The sequence below is a fragment of the Oncorhynchus keta genome, chromosome 34, assembly GCF_023373465.1.
Source record: "Oncorhynchus keta strain PuntledgeMale-10-30-2019 chromosome 34, Oket_V2, whole genome shotgun sequence".
Taxonomy (NCBI): Eukaryota; Metazoa; Chordata; class Actinopteri; order Salmoniformes; family Salmonidae; genus Oncorhynchus; species Oncorhynchus keta.
Window position 1 is genome coordinate 43,648,917 of NC_068454.1, and position 22,284 is coordinate 43,671,200.

Here is a 22,284-nt window from a genome sequence, read left to right on the forward strand (position 1 = left end):
CAATTTCGAGTCTCATAGCACAGGGTCTGAATACTTATGTGAATAAGCTATTTCTGTGTTTATTTTTAATCCATTTGAAAACATTTCTCAAAACCTGTTTCGCTTTGTCATTATTGGGTATTGTGTGGAGATTCATGAGGCCAATTTTGTTTGATTGAATCCATTTTAGAATAAGGCTGTAATATATCAAAATGTGGAAAAATGGAATACTTAACAAATTATATATACAGTTGAAGTCAGAAGTTTACATACACTTAGGTTGGAGTCATTAAAACTTGTTTTTCAACCACTCCACAAATTTCTTGTTAACAAACTGTAGTTTTGGCAAGTCGGTTTGGACATCTACTTTGTTCATGACACAAGTAGTTTTTCCAACAATTGTTTACAGACAGATTATTTCACTTACAATTCATATCACAATTCCAGTGGATCAGACGTTTACGTACACTAAGTTGACTGTGCCTTTAGACAGATTGGAAAATTCTAGAAAATTATGTCATGGCTTTAGAAGCTTTTGATAGGCTAATTGACATCATTTGAGTCAATTGGAGGTGTACCTGTGGATGTATTTCAAGGCCTACCTTCAAACTCAGTGCCTCTTTGCTTGACAATATTGGGAAAATCAGCCAAGACCTCAGAAAAATTATTGTAGACCTCCACAAGTCTGGTTCATCCTTGGGAGCAATTTCCAAACGCCTGAAGGTACCACCTTCATCTGTACAAACAATAGTACGCAACTATAAACACCATGGGACCACGCAGCCGTCATACCGCTCAGGAAGGAGACGCGTTCTGTCTCCTAGAGATGAACGTACTTTGGTGCAAAAAGTGCAAATCAATCCCAGAACAACAGCAAAGGACCTTGTGAAGATGCTGGAGGAAACAGGTAAAAATTATCCATATCCACAGTAAATCGAGTCCTATCTAGATAGGTCGACCTGAAAGGTCGCTCAGCAAGGAAGAAGCCACTGCTCCAAAACGGCCATAAAAAAGCCAGACTACAGTTTGCAACTGCACATGGGGACAAATGTCCTCTGGTCTGATTAAACAAAAATATAACTGTTTGGCCATAATGACCATCGTTATGTTTGGAGGAAAAAGGGGGAGGGTTGCAAGCTGAAGAGCACCATCCCAAACGTGAAATACGGGGGTGGCAGCATCATGTTGTTGAGTGCTTTGCTGCAGGAGAGACTGGTGCACTTCACAAAATAGATGGCATCATGAGGCAGGCAAATTATGTGGATATATTGAAGAAACATCCCAAGACATCAGTCAGGAAGCTTGATTGTGGGCCTTCCAAATGGACATTGACCCCAAGCATACTTCCAAAGTTGTGGCAAAATGGCTTAAGGACAACAAAGTCAAGGTATTGGAGTGGCCACTACAAAGCCCTGACTTAAATCCTATAGAAAGTTTGTGGTTAGAACTGAAAAAGCGTGTGCGAGCATGGAGGCCTACAAAACTGACTCAGTTCCACCAGCTCTGGGAAGCTTGTGGAAGGCTACCCGAAACATTTGACACGAGTTAAACATTTTAAAGGTAATACACTCAGTATTTGGTAGCATGTAAACTTCTGACCCACTGGGAATGTGATGAAAGAAATAAAATCTGAAATAAATAATTCTCTCTACTATTATTATGACATTTCACATTCTTAAAATAAAGTGGGGGTCTGAACTTACTAGGATTAAATGTCAGGAATTGTGAAAAACTGAGTTTGAAAGTATTTGGCTAAGGTGTATGTAAACTGCCGACTTCAATTGTATCTACTGGTCACAGTTACAGTAATAAAAAATAAAATAGTAGTAGCATGGATCAGAAAACCTGTCAGTATTTGGTGTGACCAACATTTGCCTCACGCAGAATGACACATCTCCTTCAAATAGACTTGATTGTGACCTGTGGAATGTTGTCCCACTCCTCTTCAATGGTGTTGTGAATTTGCTGGATATTGGTGTGAACTGGAACATGCTGTCATACACGTCAATTCAGAACATTCCAAACATGCTAAATGGGTGACATGGCTGTTGAGTAACCATGCTATGGAAGAACTGGGACATTTTCAGCTTCCAGGAGTTGTGTACAGATCCTTGCAACATGGGGCTGTGCATTATCATGCTGAAAAATGAGGTGATGGCAACGGATGAATGCCACGACAATGGGCCTCAGGATCTCGTCACGGTATCTCTGTGCATTCAAATTGCCTTGGATAAAAAGGAATTGTGTTCTTTGTCCGTAGCTTATGCCTGCCCATACCATAACCCCACTGCAACCATGGGGCACTCTGTTCACAAAGTTGAGATCGGCAATCCGCTCGCCCACACAAAGCCAAGCATACACAACACCATATGCCCGGTACAGTTGAGACCGGTTTTCATCCGTGAAGCGCACACTTCACGGATGGCCATCGAATGTGAGCATTTGCCCGAACTGCAGTCAGGTCAAGACCCTGTTGAGGATGGAAAGCACGCAAATGAGCTTTCCTGAGACCGTTTCTGCAGAAATTCTTCAATTGTGCAAACCCACAGTTTCATAAGCTGTCCGGGTGGCTTGTCTCAGACAATCCCGCAGGTGAAGCAGCTGGATTTGGAGGTCATGGACTGGCATGATTACACGTGGTCTGCGGTTGTGAGGCGGGTTGGACATGCTACCAAATTCTCCAAGACAATGTCGGAGCCGGCTTATGGTAGAGAAATGAACATTTAATTCTCTGGCAACAGCCGTGTTGGACATTTCTGCAGTCAGCATGCCAATTGCACACTCCCCCAACTTGAGACTTCTGTGGCATTGTGTTACGTGACAAAACTGCACATTTTAGAGTGGCCTTTTATTGCCCCCAGCACAAGGTGCACATGTGTAATGATTGTGCTGTTTAATCAGCTTATTGATATGCTACACCTGTCAGGTGGATGCTCAGGTCCAACTCCCATACTCAAAGGATTGGCCATGATCTGCTCTCCCTCTGTTCATCACATGACTGGTGATGCAACGCACTTCCGCCTTGTTTCCATATGGTTGTTCTGTTTGTTGCTGCTTGGCTACCTGTAAAACGTTTTCACTTTTTACTGTTTATAATTATTTAATCGAACTCTGTATTTATTAAGTTTACCAATGTATTTGTTTTGTCCTCACACAAAAAAAATTATGAAACTTTTTCACCCCGGACGCTTTATCTGCACATAGATCTGCACATAGATCTGCAGGACTAAGTAACATTATGCCTTGTTATTGCAGTTGCTGTACTAACAATATACAGGAGAACTATCGCCTTATGGTAAGGATAGCCAAGGTGCAAGCTGGGCTTCAGACGTAATCGTTAGGCAAGAGCAATTTATGTGTAGGAAAGGATACAGCATCTGTGCCACAAGTCAATACAGGTAGTAGTGTTAATCCCTCTGCCCAGTCCCCGCAATTTTCTCACGGCTTCTGGAAATAAATGCTGTCTGCATGCTCAACCGGTGTCGCTCATTCAGCCGAATAAACTTTCAACCTGTTTTTCCCACTAAGTAACGAGTCGGAGTCAGAGCCCAAAGCTTTCTCAGGTCTCTCCTCTCCCGTTACGGGGTCTGAGCCATCGAAGCCTCCCACCATTAACTCTGACAAATTGAAAACCCCAGTCATTGGAAATTTCATTACCTGCAATATTAGACTTAAAAAGAATCATCAAGCGATCCTACATAGTTTTCCAGGGGGCAGGGCACCAATGTCAGCACCAATGATGTTAGAATGAAACAGTCAGAGGTCACCAAGAGCAACATAACTTTAGTGTGTAACTTAGCTAGAAAGATGAATTGGTATTCAGAAATGGTCTCTGGCCCCCTCCCAGTTATGGGGAGTGATGAGCTCTATAGCAGTCTCGCACAACTCAATCGCCCGTTGAAAACGGTTTTCTGCCACTCCCAAAAGATAGAATTTTTAGATAACTGGCCCTCTTTCTAGGACTCCTGCACAAACAGGAACAAGGCTGGCCTGCTGTGGAGTGACGGACTCCATCCAAGCTGAAGGGGTGCTTTCATCTTATCTATCAACATAGACAGGGCTCTAACTCCACAATGAGCACAATGAGCACAATGAGAGACGGTGCAGGGCAGGCAGCAGGCTGTTAGCCAGCCTGCCAGCTTAGTGGAGTGTACCACTAGCTTTCCCCATTGAGACAGGTGTATGTGCCTGTTTACATTTATTTTTTAAACTATCAGCCTATATCGAATCTCCCATACCTCTCAAACGTTTTAGAAAAGGCTGTTGCGCAGCAACTCACTGCCTTTCTGAAGACAAATAATGTATAAGTAAAGCTCCAGACTGGTTTTAGACCCCCCATCATAGTATTGAGACCCCACTTGTGAAGGTGGTAAAATAACCTTTAATGGCGTCAGACCATGCCTGTGTATCTGTCCTTGTGCTCCTAGCATTTAGTGCGGCTTTTGACACCATCGATCATCACATTCTTTTGGAGAAATTGGAAACCCAAATTGGTCTACACGGACAATTTCTTGCCTGGTTTAGATCTTATCTGTCAGAAATATATCAGTTTGTCTCTGTGGATGGTTTGCCCTATGACAAATCAATGGTAAGTTTCGGTGTTCCTCAAGGTTCCATTTTAGGACCACTATTGTTTTCACTATATATTCTACAGTACCTCTTGGTGATGTCATTCAGAAACACAATGTCAATTTTCACTGCTATGTGGACAACAAACAGCTGTACATTTTGATGAAACATGGTGAAGCCCCTAAATTTCCTACGCTGGAAGCCTGTGTTTCAGACATAAGGAAGTGGATGGCAGCAAATGTTTTACTTTTAAACTCGGACAAAACAGAGATACTAGTTCTTGGTCCCAAGAAACAAAGATATCTGCTGTTTGATCTGACAATTAATCTTGATGGGTGCACAGTCATCTGAAATAAAACAGTGAAGAACCTCGGCGTTACTCTGGACCCTGGACCCTGATCTGGATCCTGATATTTAAAGCGCAGCTTTGTTCCATCTTCGTAAGATTGCAGAAATCTAAAACGTTTTGTCCAAAAATGATGCAGAAAGCTAATCCATGCTTTGGTCACTTCTAGATTAAACTACTACAATGCTCTACTCTACCCGGATAAAACACAAAATAAACTTCAGTTAGTGCTAAATACGGCTACTAGAATCGTGACTAGATCAAAACAATTCAATCATATTACTCCAGTGCTAGCCTCTGGCTCCTGTTAAGGCTAGGACTGATTTCAAGATGTTACTGCTAACCTACAAAGCATTATATGAACTTGCTCCTACCTTTCTCTCCAATTTGGTCCTGCAATACATACCTACATGTACGGTATGGTCACAAGATGCAGGCCTCCTTATTGTCCCTAGAAGCAAACAGCTGGAGGCAGGGGTTTCTCCTATAGAGCTACATTTTTATGGAATAGTCTGCCTGTCCACGTGAGAAACGCAGACTCGTTCTCAACCATTTAGTCTTTACTGAAGATTCATCCTATGATTAAGTGTAGTGTGGCCCAGGCGTGCGAAGGTGAACGGCAAGGCACTGGAGTGACGAACCGCCCTTGCTGTCTCTGCCTGGCTGGCTCCTCTCTCTCCACTGGTATTCTCTGCCTCTGACCCTATTACGGGGGTTGAGTCACTGGCTTACTAGTGCTCTCTCCTGCTGTCCCAAGGAGGGGTACGTCAAGTCGTGCCAGGCTTTTTTCCCCAATATACTCGACTTTAGCAGGTTGAGTCACTGACATGATCTTCCTGTCCGGTTTTGTGCCCCTTCGGTCTAGTGCGGAGGGTGGCCTGTTGATATCCCTCTAGTTGTATGGTGGCTTTGCTTTGGCAACGTGGGTGGGGTTATGTCCTGCATGGTCGGCCTTGTCCGAGGGTTATCATCAGACAGAGCCACATTGTCCCCCGGCCCCTCCTGTCTCAGACTATTGCAGCATAGAGACTGGAGACTATGTGCCGGGGGGCTAGGGTCATTCTGCCCGATCTGGTGTAATTATCCTGTCTTATCTGGTGTCATGTGTGATCTTAGGTATGCTCCCTCTAATTTTCTGCACTCTCTCTGTCTCCCCTCCCTGAGGGCCTGAGCCCTGGGACCTTGCCTCAGGACTATCTCGCCTGACAACTCCTGGCTGTCTCCATCCCGTCCACCTGGTCGTGCTGCTGATCCAGTTTCTGCTATTTTTCCTGTGGCTATGAAACCTTGACCTGCTCATCGGACGTGCTACCTTGTCGCACTGCTACTTCAGTTTGAACTGTTCTGCCTGTGGCTATGGAACCGTGACCTGTTCACCGGATGTGCTATCTTGTCCCAGACCAGCTATCTATCTCTCTCTCTCTCTCTCTCTCTCTCTCTCTCTCTCTCTCTCTCTCTCTCTCTCTCTCTCTCTCTCTCTCTCTCTCTCTCTCTCTCTCTCTCTCTCTCTCTCTCTCTCTCTCTCTCTCTCTGTCTCTGTCTCTGTCTCTGTCTCCCTCTCTGTCTCACACACACCCACACACCCACCCACACACTCCTGCTGTCTCAAACTCTGAAAGCCAGCTGACATTTACTCTCAAGGTGCTGAACTGTTGCACCATCTACAATCACTGTGATTATTAACTGACCCTGCTGGTCATCTATGAACGTTTGAACTTCTTGAAGAACAACCTGGCCTTAATGGCCATGTACTATTATCATCTCTAGCCGGCAATGCCAGAAGAGGACTGGCCACCCCTCAGAGCCTGGTTCTTCTCTAGGTTTCTCCCTAGGTTCCTGCCATTCTAGAGTTTTTCCTAGCCACCGTGCTTCTACATTTGCATTGCTTGCTCTTTGGACTTTTAGGCTGGGTTTCTGTATAGCACTTTGTGACATCTGCTGATGTAAAAAAGGCTTCATAAATACATGTAATTGATTGATTATCTTGGCAAAGGAAAAATGCTCATAAAAGTTGAGAGAAATAAGCTTTTTGAGCGTTTAGAACATTTCTGGGATCTTTTATTCCAGCTCATTGAACTGGGACCAACACTTTACATGTTGTGTTTATATTTTTGTTCAGTGTAATCTCAAAGTTTTCCGGAATGCCATGTGCATCCATTTATATCAGTACATTTGTAACAGCCTAAATATTGCAAAAACTTATATTTGATCAAAGAAGTCTCACGTAATTCGACACAATTCATAGACCTCCATGCAAAAAAGGGCTTATCTCACAAAGACTGAATTTTGGGAAGAGTAAATCTTCTCACTTCGCCTCTTCATCTCTTGCGGCATGGACCGACTGTCCGGTTGGGAGATGTTTCTTTTTTGTTTCCACTTCTACTTTCAACTCGCTACAAATTATTTATGAATATTAACCTTTTCTCTCTCTCTTCCTCCCTCTTTCTATCTCTGTCTCTCTCTCTGAAGGATGTGCCGGATTTTGGGCCAGACAGGAACTGGAAAGGTATCGCCATCTCTCTGCTGGTCATCATGGTCATACTGTCACTCATTGGACTGGCCATCGCTCTTCTTTCCAAAAGTAAATTTCTGGAGTTATTTTGTTTTACATATAATCTCAAAACCTGATTCAAATCATTTCGAAAGAAGACCTTGGTTCTAACTTTTCACCATTCTCAATAAATGCAGCTTTCAAAAACAGGCGACAAGCTACCTGCTTAGAATTTAGTCTTACAATTTAAAACTAACACCTTTCATTTAAGTTAAAAGTTCAACACTCCATTGCCTTTCTTTTAAGCAAATGGAGGTTATTTAATTGTGAGGGAATACTCTGGGATGATTATAATTTTCAGAGACAATGTGCGGATAACTTTTGTCAAGACTTTGACCAACGTTGGTCACCGCTTTTCAAAGTGTGTTGCATTTTGGGTAATAAAAAAAATCTGACTTGTTAACTGCATGACCTTTACACAACCATGTGATCAAAGGTCATGAACTTTCAATTGCAGTCGATTATAATTTCGACAGTTGCTCCTCACAAACTATAACTTGAATTCGGAACCAAAGCATTATGGGAGACAACCTTGTGTTTCTTTTGGAAGCAAAAGGCACTACATGCTCATACAGTATATGGTTGATGTCACAACCTATCATTGTTTATTATCAATGCATGTTTTAGGAGGATGACTATTTAGAGCTTAAATACATATTTATCCATACATCCTTACAATCTAATTACATAGTCCTACATGTGATCTACATTTCTAACAAAATAAATGAAATATCCCACTTGTAACAATATAGCTAATGTATTTATCTAGATGTTACTGTAATGTTGTGTCCCATGTTATAGCCTCCAATTTGTCTTGTCTGTGTTATTGTTGTCACCAAACAAATTAAAATGTCTTAATTGTCTATTAAGTGTGAATAAAATGGAATACATACTGTAGGCTATACATGGGTTATTGTAGGGGAATTCTACACTGGCAATTTTATAGGTTTAATCTGTGCCTGGGAAACAGGCCCTTAATGAGCACGTACCCCAGACACCAGTCGTGGGGTCAATACCAACAGCATTTGACGCCTTGGCATATTGTTTGGCATATTGTTTACCCAGCAACTTATTTGAGCTGATGTACATGTATAGTCTAATACTTTTCATATTGTTTACCCAGTATCTTATGTGGACTGATTTACACGTATAGTCTAATCATTTTCTGTAAAGTGAGTGTTTTGTCCTTCATGTGATTGAATCAAATTTTGTTTATTTCCGAACCCAGTGTTAGTGCTGTTCTTAACACACCGCGTTTGACTGAATTTTATCGTCTCCTGGAGCTAACGTTAGCAGGCTATAAATTATGACCAAGGGGATAATCCAGGGTGCGCTATGAGATTGGTCTCCTATGCGGTAGCTATGGATGATACTACTTTGGTCCAATAACTTGTATTAACACATCCAACCAATGAGAACCGGCGGACTACTCCATCTTGCTCTACACCATTCCAATGTATTCCTCCTCTGGCCCTCTCGTCCAGACCTGCGGCTCTCTAACCGTTTTACAGCTCTGAGCCCCCTGACTTCACCGGGGGCCCTCCGACGTCCATCAGGCTCGTAGCGACCCTCTCCTTGTCCATAGTTAGGGATGTGGTGGTCCCGAAAGCAAGACACACTGCTTCCCTGGATCCCGTGTTTGTGACATAGATCACCAGGTCCCTATTGTGATGCAGAAGCACTTGAATGCTCACACAGTAGTCATTCATGATAGTACCAACAATATAAATCTTCATAATTTGTAGCAATTAAAAAAATAACCTCAAAGGTTTCATAGACAGGCTATACCAACAATAGGACACGGAATGGAACACTTTAGTTGTCTCCTCTGGCTACACTGTAGCTCAGTTGGTAGAGCATGGCGCTTGTAACGCCAGGGTAGTGGGTTCGACTCCCGGGACCACCCATACGTAGAATGTATGCACACATGACTGTAAGTCGCTTTGGATAAAAGCGTCTGCTAAATGGCATATATTACACTACTGGCTTAAATCCTATGGGTCCTCTATCAATTTGAAGTTCATTGACAATTTAGACCATTTTTGGGAGAGGCCCCAGTTCTAAAATAATAAAAATGATTGTTTATATATTTTTATCCAGTCGGACAAACAGCCTGTCCGACCACTCTGATGGTCCTAAAGCACACCGCTGCCTCATTTTGTATCACGTTGCAAAAATGCACATCGCAAAAATGCAATTTCAGAATGTGGGGGAGGACATGTCAAAGTTGCGACCCTGGATCTGGCCATAAGCCAAAATATAATTGTATCTGTTGCAGGGATTTATATTATTGACAACCTTTACTTCACTACATTCCAAAATAAAATGATGGACATTTTACGCCTTACATTTTCCCTGACACCCAAAAGTACTCGTTACATTTTGAATGCTTAGCAGGACAGAACTGGTCAAATTCACTCACTGGTCATCTCTACCAGTTATCCCTAAATATTTCTAAAACTAAAAGCATTGTATTTGGAACAACTAAAAGCATTGTATCTGGAACAAAACACTCACTAAACCCTAAACCTCAACTAAATCTTGTAATAAATAATGTGGAAATTGAGCAAGTTGAGATGACTAAACTGCTTGGAGTAACACTAGATAGTAAACTGTCATGGTCAAAACATATTGATGCAGTAGTTGCTAAGACAGAGAGAAGTCTGTCTGTAATAAAGTGATGCTCTGCCTTCTTAACAACACTATCAACAAGGCAGGTCCTACAGGCCCTAGTTTTGTTGCACCTTGACTACTGTTCAGTCGTGTGGCCAGGTGCCACAGAAAAAGGACTTAGGAATATTGCAATTGGCTCAGAACAGGGCAGCACGACTTGCCCTTGGATGTACACAGAGAGCTAATATTAATAATATGCATGTCAATCTATCCTGGCTGAAAGTGGAGGAGAGATCGACTTCATCACTAGTTTTATTTATGAGCGGTATTGACATGTTGAATGCACCGAGCTGTCTATCTAAACTACTGGCACACAGCTCGGACACCGATGCATACCCCACAGGACATGCCACAAGAGGTATCTTCACAGTCCCCAAGTCCAGAACAGACTATGAGAGGCACACAGTACTACATAGAGCCATGACTACATGGAACTCTATTCCACATCAAATAACTTACGCAAGCAGTAAAATTGGATTTTTAAAAAAAGAAAAAAAAAACACCTTATGGAACAGTGGGGACTGTGAAGCAACACATACACAACACATTGGCACACACACACACACACACACACACACACACACACACACACACACACACACACACACACACACACACACACACACACACACACACACACACACACACACACACACACACACACACACACACACACACACACACACACACACACGACAACATATGCACTATACATACACATGGATTTAGTACTGTAGATATGTAGTAGTGGTGGAGTAGGGGCCTGAGGGCAGTGTTGTGAAATCTGTGAATGTATTGTAATGTTTTAAAATTGTATAAACTGAAGACCCTGGGAAGAGTAGCTGCTGCTTTGGCAGCATCTAATGGGGATCCATAATAAATACAAATACTACCTCTCGTCTGGCGGACTCATTAAACACAAATGCTTTGTTTCTGAATGATGTCTGAATGTTGGAGTGTGCCAAATAAAAAAAAGGACTAACAATTATGCCATCTGGTTTGGAATTTGAAATGATTTATACTTTTACTAAAGTACATTTGTACAACTACATTTAGTTTTGATACTTAAGTAAATGTAATTAAACCAAATACTTTTAGGCTTTTACTCAAGTAGTATTTTACTGGGTGACTTTCACCTTTTACTTGAGTCATTTTCTATTAAGGAATCTTTAGTTTTACTCAGGTATGACAATTGGGTACTTTTCCCACCACTGGTTATTGGAGTTTTTACACTTGTAGGATGGACAGATTTACAAAATAGAGCCCGAAAAATCAAGAACATTTAATTGTGTCAGCTAGGCTGGATTCTGTGCAGGAATGAAGGCTAATGCATTCACTATCGTGTTGAACTCGTCATGTTTCTTCTCGAATCCACAGGACACAAAATATTTATAGAGGTAAAATGGATATAGATTTTGAGACATGACATGTAGTATTTTCATATGTCAATGTACGCTTTAATATTCATTCAAAATTCCGGTTCTCACATAAATGTCAACCAACATTTATTTTCAAAGCCTTTAACATTTAATTCAGCTCATGTCATGCTAATTTGGCTTTTCACAACCCGCGGAAACAACTATGAAGATGTCGACCGCGAAAGTTATGATAAACCCGCGTCACTATGTAAACAGAGCTCGGTGCTTATTATTGGATGTATTACGTTTCGAAATCCAACTTTTTTGATATAATGGTAAAGATACAGTATGTTAGAGAAGGACCCCGATTCAGAACATGAATTATCGTATTTGTCTTGGTAAAATGTATTTTATAACATAAGGAAGTGAAATTACATCACCAAAGTGCGTTTTCACCCACTCTGGGCAGAGTGGATGGACACACTACTGAATGGCTCTGAATTCACTGTCAGCATGCAGTCAAAGCTTTAACCACTTTTGGAGCAAACTAGTGCTCTCAAATCATATCCTGATATGACAAAAGATTGATAACTTAGCTAGCTAACTTATGTTTGAAGAAAAATAGTTATATTAAGTGGCTAGCTAGTGATAGCAATGTTTGGTGGTCAGCTAATCACATGAGATAGCAAGCAAGCAATGTAACAAAATTATAATTCCGCTTCAGAAAAATCCTCCTGGTGCACTGTTCAATGATTTAGCAATTTAAACATGTATTTTTTTTAAAGAAAGCTCAGTTTTTGCCACAGCCCTCACTAGCTTTTCTTGTGATTTAAATGTGAATGATGACAGTTTCTATCCATTGGAGCGCTGTGATTGATTGCCCAACATTCTGGGAATGGCCTTAGCTAACTGTCAATTGTGAGTAAAAGTGTTCTCTATGTCTATTTGAAGACTTTGTGTCATTTCTTCACAGATGATGGCGCGAAGTCTTTAGGCACCCAATTGACACTGGATGACCTCTTTCAACGAGAGTTCCAGGTGCATGACCCTGATGCTAAGTGGATCAATGGTATGTTTATGCAGTATATTCATAACTCTACATATCTAATGTCGCTCGTATCTGTAACAACATTGTATCTGTCTCAAATGTATTTTGTTTCCATTTGCTATGAATGCTGAGCAGCCATTATTGGGACCTGTTGCTCTTCGAATTTAGTCTCCTCTGTTCACTGAACACATCATATTTCATCAAATCTGCGTGGTATCTGCTGGAGACTTGTGCCTCTCACTAAATCAAGATTCGTAAACATCACCCATCTGCTCTTTAGTTTCAACACAGAGCAAAGCCCAAAAGTAAACATCAAAAAGCTTTCAAAGAGAAATGGCACAGGCATCAAACGCTCTCAAAGAATGGTGTCCTTTGAAGATTTTTGAATGCGTTCTGAGCTGACAAAGTACATTTGTTTCTGCCAATTGTCTCTGGCGGTGTTTGTTCATCCGCATACCATTCTAAATCTGAATTTGAATTTCAATGGAAACGACATACTGTATATCTCTGAGGAACATTGTTCTGCCATTAGGATGAATTGTGCTGGCATATTCCGAAGCCTTTAAAGGTACCAAACTACCATCACTGCTGCTGTTTGTCTGATATTACATATTCATGCTGTTAAGGAATGTATTCATGTAAATTTAATTCGGAGAGGCCGAAAGTGGTTAATATTCTCCACATGGACATGAAATAGTTAACCTACTGCAGCAGATAAGCAAACACATGAAATAAAATAAACTGTATTACACAAATTTGAACATTATACTGAAACAAACTCATTTCAAGCCCTATCGGAGCCTTAAAAGCAAATACAAGCCTTGAAAGAGGATTCATGAGAAGGTAACATTGATACAATCACTGTTTAAATACCACCAGTGGAGTGTAAATTAATCATAGCACCAGCAGAGAACAATGATAGAATACATTACTTTAATCTATAGGAATTCTTGCTCCGTTGGGAACCAGCATTCTTGGTTATAAATCGTTCCCTCCTCATACATTCACTACTCCGGAGCCAGAACGGTACGGGATGTACCATCTGCAACCATTAACAACTCAAGATCCGGAAGATCAGAGAGGGATTTAATGCGTTAAGTTGAAGCTTGCAAATCACTGCTGCTTTCACTTGTTTGTGTTTACAGTATGTGAAGCGAAGTCTGTATTTTAGCACTGTCAGGCTGTGGCTAGTATCAGAGCGGTGTTGCAGATATGAAGGGGTCAGACCAATTTATAACACTCTCAAATCACTGTATCCTTTCATCCACATTATCTGAAGGAGAGTCTTTTCAAAATATAATGAATAAAGCATCACAAATAGCACCTTTCATGACAAGGCACTCCTCCCCTTCTTAGTCTCTCTGTCTAAGAGTTTGAGTTTGGCTTGTCTGTATAGGTGCTGTCAGCTTGTTAGTTCACTCAGCATCTCAGTCTTCTGACAGGCTAGGACATGCTGCTGTCTCCTTGCGGTCATGCTCTATTTTCCACTCCTGAAAGATGGGGCCTCACTATTCATCCTTCAATTTCAAAGAGCGCTCCTCACAACTGCCTGAGTGCAAACCCCTGAAGTACTGCTAATTACTTCACTGACATTCTTAAAGGTCCAATGCAGCCGTTTCTATGTCAATATCAACTCATTTCTGAGTAACAATTATACCGTATAAAAAGTAAAGTCATAGCGTCTAAAAAAATAAACACAGCACCTGGGATGGAAACAGGTCTTGTCAAACAGCTCTTACACTTAAAGGGCATTAATATTATTCACAATTTCACAGCATTATTCCAACCTCATAGTGTGGAAATGTCCTTTGTGACACAGTATAAAAAAATACTTTGTCAAATTGCTTTCACATAAGGACACTGTTCGTGAAGTTCTGGATGAAACGTCTTTTGTCAACACACTTGGCAGATGGCAAGTGGATGTGACGGTTGCATTGAATGTACATCACAGTTTTTGAGCAGAGCACACAAAGCATAAGCGCAAATCCAAATGTGCCTCTGTGCTTTGTCACAGGCCTCCATAACATGTGGATTGTCTGACAAATTTGACAAAAGTTTTTTTTTTTTGCACTGCGTCACAAAGGAAAATACCAACAAACATTTTTGGGGTGAAAAGTGTCAGTGAATCATGTACAGGGGAAGATGGCATTGAACACGTTGTATTGAAAGGGCACTCCATAGGGTCTGCATATGATCTGTACAGCACAAATGTTGCACAAATGCAATATATAAATACCAGCCAACCACAGGTTGATTCAAGACTACAAGCTCACGGCGTGCCACAATATTTACAGTTTAGTAGGCTACAGTTGATTCAGTATGCTACTGCACAATGTCACTTACTGCAAACCAATTATGAATCACAATGACAGTTTTATACATTCTTATCAAGTACCCTTAGAAGGAGTGTCTTCTAAAAAAATCTAACTTAATAACATTCTGGTCCCCTCTCTTCTCTTGTACCCTCTTTCTCCTATTGATCATAAGTCAACCATCCATCACTATTTTATGTTTACTTGCCTGTCATTGTACTTTAATGTATTCTGAGTCATCTCTGTTTTATAGCCCACCGGCCCAAGGTTGACGCCTTAGATCTCATTCAATGACATTTACTGTATATGAGATGAGGGCTTTGTAATGATATTGGTCCGTCAAAAGCATTAATGAAATCCTGGACTCCCCAGATTGTAAAATTGGCCAGAGATGAAAGATATTGGCCGAAACTCCCATCACATTTGTTCCTGTTGATGTGAAATAATACTGAGCCAAGTTGTCACTGATACTCTCTAAGTGAGTCGGTAGATTACTGTGCATGTTGAGTGTCTCAATTCTTCAGGGGGGACCTCTTCGTGCAGTTGTAATTTCTCATTGCAATGACAAGTCATATTTGGTGCGTCATACAAGGGATGTCTCACATGGGATGTCATTATACAGGATACCTGAGACAAGTGCCTATGCTTAAAAACACATATTTGGCACGATGCCCATAATTGTGTATGAGCACCGGAACTCTTAGCCATTCATTGTGACATCTGTAATTTACTGGCAGTGGGCCAAGTTGAACGAATGAAGTAACTAGATTGGATGTAGCAAACCATTGTTAAGCACCTCAAGGCAGTCCATGAGCAAGGTTATCCAGTATAAAAACCTAAACAAAGCCAGGCATTAACCATAACCCTTGGTCTCAGCCTTGGCATCACTTGTAACCCTTCACTTATTCATCTTACAACCTTTTACCAAGGGTCCTCTCTCTTTCTCTCTTCCCCATTTCTCTCTCTCTCTGACAGATGAGGAGATCATTTTCAGGAGCTGGGACGGTGATGTGTTCAAAGCCAACACGCAGAGCAATGAGACAGACCTCTTACTAAAAAACACCACTTTTGTGAGTACTTACCGTCTCAGTGCATACCAACTCCTCTTCCCAGAGAACTCACATTAGCGAGACATGCTCACCTTAAGGTGCCATTTGGTAAGTGGCTGCCTCCAGTAACACCTTGCCATCTTGTTTTATTTGCTACATGTTGTAGACTGGAATTAGACAATGTTTTAAATAAGTTAGAGAAGATAATACTATGCCATTCTTGTGGAATTTGAAAACATGTGTAGTTCATGCTAATCCAAAAAAATCATTAAATTTCACGCTTCAAAACAACACATTTGAATGGACTGTAAAACTGCAGATGAACAGTCACCGTATCTCTCATTCTCTTTCCACTCTTTTCTCTTTCTTACCAGGCAACATTTAAGGCATCCAAGTTTGCAGTTTCTCCAGATCTAAACTTTGTTCTTCTGGGCTATGACGTGAAACAGGTCAGTGATTTTAATGTGCCATTCCTGAAGAGTATCTCAAAATGATACACATCTTCGTAGCCTGGTCCCAGATGTATTTGTGCTGTATAGCCAACTCGTTTGGTTATTGTCTTGAGAAACATTTGTTGATATTGAAAATGAATAACAACACAATAATCTGAGGTACAGTACAACATTTTTTTTTTTTTTTACAACATTAATGAGAATTACATTGGAGAATGAATGGTGTGGGCCTGTGTGTCTCTGTGGTCTCCGGTTTCCTTATAATGCATCCTTCAGTATTTCTCAGAAAGAGATGTTAGACACAACAGATGCACAGAGAATGAGAACAATAAAGACAGCGAGTGCCTGAAGAGACCTTTCTGTGAGATTGGTACCCTCGGCCTTGTCATTTGCGGTGGTCTCACGAGCTGTGTTTTGAGGCCTTCCTCTTGTTCGTATTCTGTGATGTTCTGGTACAGAAAGCTAATTCTCTGGACTCGTAACTCTGTGGAAAAGTAACTGCATTAAAAGGCCGGAGGGCTTGTCTTCTTCCTCATGTCCTACCTGTGTCTGCTTTTATTAGGGTCATAGTGACGTTGAAATGTTTTGTAAATACTACTAGTTCACTCCCTGCTGACATATTGTTTGCTTCTGTAGGTCCAAACCGATACTGTAACTCTTTAAGTTATTCAGCTCTTTTTGAGTCTATATAGACATGGGAAACACTGTATTTGGATGGTATCCCACTGATGCATCTCTGAATGCTCAAGCACAACTCATCAACTAAAAAACAACACAACCGTACCACAATTAGTCATATTTATCACGTGTCTGCTGCAACTTTGTTGGCATGCACCAATAAAAACAGCAGCGTTAGTGGATAGCTTGCTTGGTTCACTGGATGGTTAGTTCTGGCACTTGTGGGCCAATGGAATGCCCCACTGAAGGTGCCTTTGGTCTCAGTCGAGTGTGTTTATCCTTTGTGGTATGACTACATAGTGGAAAAAAACGTGTTTTTGCCCTGTTTCTAACCGTTTGGAAAATAATGAGAGGTTGTGTAAATGTATTATCGTATTTTTACATGAATCCGTTCAAATTCGACCCTTTCATTAACCTCAGGACAAAAGTTGTGTCCGCATCAAAGCAATTTGTTGTAAACAATCCAAGACAATTTTTTCCATCATTGTACTAAAATAACTGTTGTTCAAAGAGAAAGCAATTATCGTTTAACGTAAGCCGACAGGCTACGGGCTCGATAGATATCAAATCAAAATTGTATTTGTTTGATGTGCAATTGAAATGTATTACTCGGATGAATAATTAGCAACATGCAATGATAGGGAATACTTTGGAATACTTAGAGAAAGCACATATTTGCAGAAACCATCAGAAACAATGTCCCATTCTTGTGTTCAGTGATGTTCTCTTTCATAACAGGAAGAGGCTAAAGCAAAGGAAAGGATAGGTGGTATGGTATCGGGGGAAACCTTCCTACTCAGACGACCGACCGCTTATCCATTAGTTTGGTTGCAAACAACAACAAAGAATTGGCTACGAAACGCTGGCAACATGGTTTCTGATCTTCTGAATGCCACCTCATACTGGCTCAGTAATGACCTAACCCTAACTCAGCATCAAGGGTATTTCGCACAAACATAACCCCTTATGATGAAGCAGGTATTTTAATGGAATAACCAGCCGTACTTTGAGTTCCCGATATCTCACTTGAACTGTGTGTCATAGCCTACTACAGTCATAATGTCTCCAAACCTATCATTGAAGAACATTGGATGCCCAATAAACAGTGACAGCTTCAAAACCAGTGCCATTAACAAATTTCATCAACTGAATGCCCTGATGGAATTGAACATCTCGCTTGCAAAAAGCAAGACCTTACAGCAAAACCTATTAAAAATATGAACTCTTATTCAGTCTGTATACATAGACACTCTAGCCTATGGCTCTCAAAGTGTGTCCATTAAAACAATACTTGGTTTCAGCGCTCCACACAAATAGCTCCTCTATATAGCTCCTCTCTCACGTTCATTCTTCTGGAGCGCATAAAAGCCATTCCTTTTAGGCACTTCGGTGTGTAGCCAATTTTCATCTTGTTTAATAGCAGACCTGGGAACATGAGAGTGGCTCACAACAGCAGTCATCTTGATTCAGATACCGGTTTGTATAATGCAGTCTGCACCAATCACCAGACGATGGTTAGTAGGGTAGCTAAGAGCCTATTCAAAATGCAGAGGAGGATAAAGATCTGATGAGGGTACAGTGCATTCGGAAAGTATTCAGACTCCTGGACATTTTCCACATTTTGTTACTTTACAACCTTATTATAAAATTGATTAAAATGTTTTTTTTCTTCATCAATCTACACACAATACCCCATAATGACAAAGCAAAAACAGGTTCTTAGAAATCTTTGAATATATATATAGATATATAAACGGAAATATCACACATACATAATTATTCACTTTTACTCAGTACTTTGTTGAAGCACCTTTTGCAGAGATTATAGCCTTGAGTCTCCTTGGGTATGACGCTACTAGCTTGGCATACCCGTATTTGGGGAGTTTCTCCCCTTTTTCTATGCAGATCCTCTCAAGTTCTGTCAGATTGGATGGGGAGCGTCGCCGCACAGCTATTATCAGGTCTCTCCAGAGATGTTAGATCGGATTCAAGTCTGGGCTTTGGCTGGGCTACTCAAGGACATTCAGTGACTTGTCCTGAAGCCACTCCTACGTTACCTTGGCTGTGTGCTTAGGGTTGTTGTCTTGTTGGAAGGTGAACCTTCGCCTCAGTCTGAGGTCCTGAGCACTCTGGAGCAGGTTTTCATCAAGGATCTCTCTATACTTTGCTCCGTTCATCTTTCCCTCAATCCTGACTAGTCCCCCAGTCCTTGCCGCTGAAGAATATCCCCACAGCATGATGCTTTACTGTAAGAATGGTGCCAGGTTTCCTCTAGATTGGCATTCAGGCCAAAGAGTTATTGGTCTTGGTTTCATCAGAGCGGCCTGTCATGTGCCTTTTACTGAGGAGTGCTTCCATCTGGCCACTCTTCCATAAAGCCCTGATTGGTGGAGTGCTGCAGAGATGGTTGTCCTTCTGAAAGTTTATCCCATCTCCACAGAGGAACTCTGGAGCTCAGTAAGGGTGACCATCAGGTTCTTGGTCACCTCTCCCCCAAATGATCAGTTTGTCTGGGCGGTCAGCTCTAGGCAGAGTGTTGGTGGTTTCAAACTTCTTCCATTTATGAATTATGGAGGCCACTGTGTTCTTGGGGACCTTCAATGCTGCAGAAATTTTTTGGTAATTTTCCACAGATCTTTGCCTCAAACCAATCCTGTCTCGGAGCTCTATGGACAATTCCTTCCATGCCATGGTGTAACGATCGTTGTTGAAAGGATTGGACCAAGGTGCAGCGTGGAAGGCGTTCATCATATTTATTAATGTGAACCAGCAACAAAACAAATAAAGAGTGCAGGTTTGTAGTGCAAAGGGCTACAAGACAAAAACAAGATCCCACACACAACAGATGGAAAAGGCTGCCTAAATATGATCCCCAATCAGAGACAATGATAGACAGCTGCCTCTGATTGGGAACCATACCAGGCCAACCAAGAAATATAAAAACTAGGGTACCCACCCTAGTCACACGCCGACCTAACCAAAATGGAGAATAAAAAGGCTCTCTAAGGTCAGGGCGTGACACATGGTTTGGTTTTTGCTCTGACATACCTGTAAATAAGGTATTTCTGTTTTTTATATTTAATACGGGGCGACAGGGTAGCCTAGTGGTTAGAGCATTGGACTTGTAACCGGAAGGTTGCAAGTTCAAACCCCCGAGCTGACAAGGTACAAATCTGTCGTTCTGCCCCTGAACAGGCAGTTAACCCACTAGGCCGTCATTGAAAATAAGAATTTGTTCTTAATTGACTTGCCTGGTAAAATAATTAAAAATACATTTGCAAACATTTTAAAAAATCAATCAGTTTTCACTTTGTCATTAGGGGTTATTGTGTGTAGATTGATGAGGAAAAAATGGATTTAAATCAATTTTAGAATAAGGCTGTAAAGTCACAAAATGTGGAAAAAGTCAAGCGGTTTGAATACTTTCCGAATGCACTCTATATGCCATGCGATAGCCTATGCTTGCTTTTATGGATACATGGAACTGAGAAAGAGGTGCCACATTGATGAAACGTGAGTTATGCTAGACCTAACATGTGTTTTTACTAGCCTGAGAGGTTAGCCATTCAATGTGTTGCCATATGACCTGACAGCATTCAATTATTGACATTTTTTACTAGATGGAACTCTCCCTCTCAATCATAAAAAATAGCCTTTTTTTTATTAGTCACTGTTAACAGTGGTTTAATCAACATTGGTGTTGCAAGCATGGACATTTACACGCCTCCTGCCTTATCAGTGCCATAATGAGACAATTGACATGCACTGTTGTGTAAGTTCCATTTAGACACGTTCGTAACAGCCATGCAGCTTTAAAGGCCCACTCCTTCATTGGAAAACAACAAAACGGCATCCCTGCCATTTGGTTTAATATAAAGCTCAGGGAAGGGAATCAATGGGTGGCTAATGATTTTAAATGATCAAAAACGGCTGCAAAAATTAGAGTGGGCCTTTAAGATGGGTTTGCGGAGTGCTGCTACACAGTCAGGTGTAGTGATTAACCCAATAGGGACGCACACAGAGCAGAGTCTAGCGAAAGCTCAAGGTGTCTGTGTTATCCTGCTTTCCCGTGGTGGCGGAGGCTTACGCCAAAAAGGCAATATCCCAAAATAAACAAAAGGCTTTCTGTCTTAGGCAAGCCACGCGCTCCTGTTTTGCACCGCCGTTTAACATTGTATTTGCACAGAGGGCTGGAAGTTGTATTTTGAGGGAAAGTGTGAGGAGATAATCCCAAAATATCGTTTTTTTGTGGACACTCAGGTGTTGACAGTTAAGATCACATTATTCACATTAAAGCTAAAAACAAAGTCTAGATATACAGATGTAACTCAAATTATAGAAGAAATTGATAGGATACTACAATGTTCTCCACAAGACCACAAAATGGTACAAGACATTTTTCCATAATTTCATTGACATTGCTGTGGTGAATGCCTTCATCCTCCAGAAGGAAATGGCCAAGAGCTGTGGACAGCCCCCCATCTCACAGCCAGCCTTCAGGGAGCTGCTCATCCAGGAGCTTGCTAGCTACAGCAAGTCCACTGCAGCACCTTCTGTCCCCTCTACCTCTGACCATTCTGCTCCAACCAGTGGTGTTCACCTGTCCAGATTCATCGCTGCAGGCACGAATGTGCCTCAGGGCAAAAAGGGCACAGTAGGGAGACGTCATTGTGCCCTTTGTCACAGGAAATTCCCCATCACCAGCACCACCTGTTCAGTAAGCCTCTTCTTTACAGCAGAAAGAGACTGCTATGGGCCATGGCACCAGCAGCACAATATTGTGTAGGACTGAGGGTCTTCACAATATTGTAAATAGAAAATGTGTAAATAGTTGCCCTTGTTATTTTTTAAATTTTTATAAAAATACAAAAAAAGTATGTATTTTTTTGGTGTGTGTTGGAATAGCATTTACAGTGCCTTGGGAAAGTATTCGGCCCCCTTGAACTTTGCGACCTTTTGCCACATTTCAGGCTTCAAACATAAAGATATAAAACTGTATTTTTTTGTGAAGAATCAACCACAAGTGGGACACAATCATGAAGTGGAACGACATTTATTGGATATTTCAAACTTTTTTAACAAATTTAAAACTGAAAAATTGGCCGTGCAAAATTATTCAGCCCCTTTACTTTCAGTGCAGCAAACTCTCTCCAGACGTTCAGTGCCTTGCTCTAGGGCATAACAGCAGGCAATGGCATCTAGGATTTGATACCAGCAACCTCCACAGCTCACTTTCCTGTCAGACCCGGGATTTTAACTGACAACCTTC

At 41.3% G+C, this 22,284-nt stretch overlaps 1 protein-coding gene across 1 annotated transcript in view; it reads left to right on the top strand.

Moving 5' to 3' along the window:
• Positions 1-7,371: 7,371 nt before the first annotated feature.
• LOC118367558 (inactive dipeptidyl peptidase 10-like) overlaps positions 7,372-22,284 on the top strand; it is a 64,748-nt gene continuing 49,835 nt past the window's right edge. Inside the window, exons 1-4 of the mRNA XM_052493929.1 lie at positions 7,372-7,475; positions 12,450-12,545; positions 15,812-15,906; positions 16,260-16,334. Coding sequence (XP_052349889.1) covers positions 7,427-7,475; positions 12,450-12,545; positions 15,812-15,906; positions 16,260-16,334 — 315 coding nt within the window. The 5' untranslated portion in view covers positions 7,372-7,426. The remainder of the gene's footprint in view (positions 7,476-12,449; positions 12,546-15,811; positions 15,907-16,259; positions 16,335-22,284) is intronic.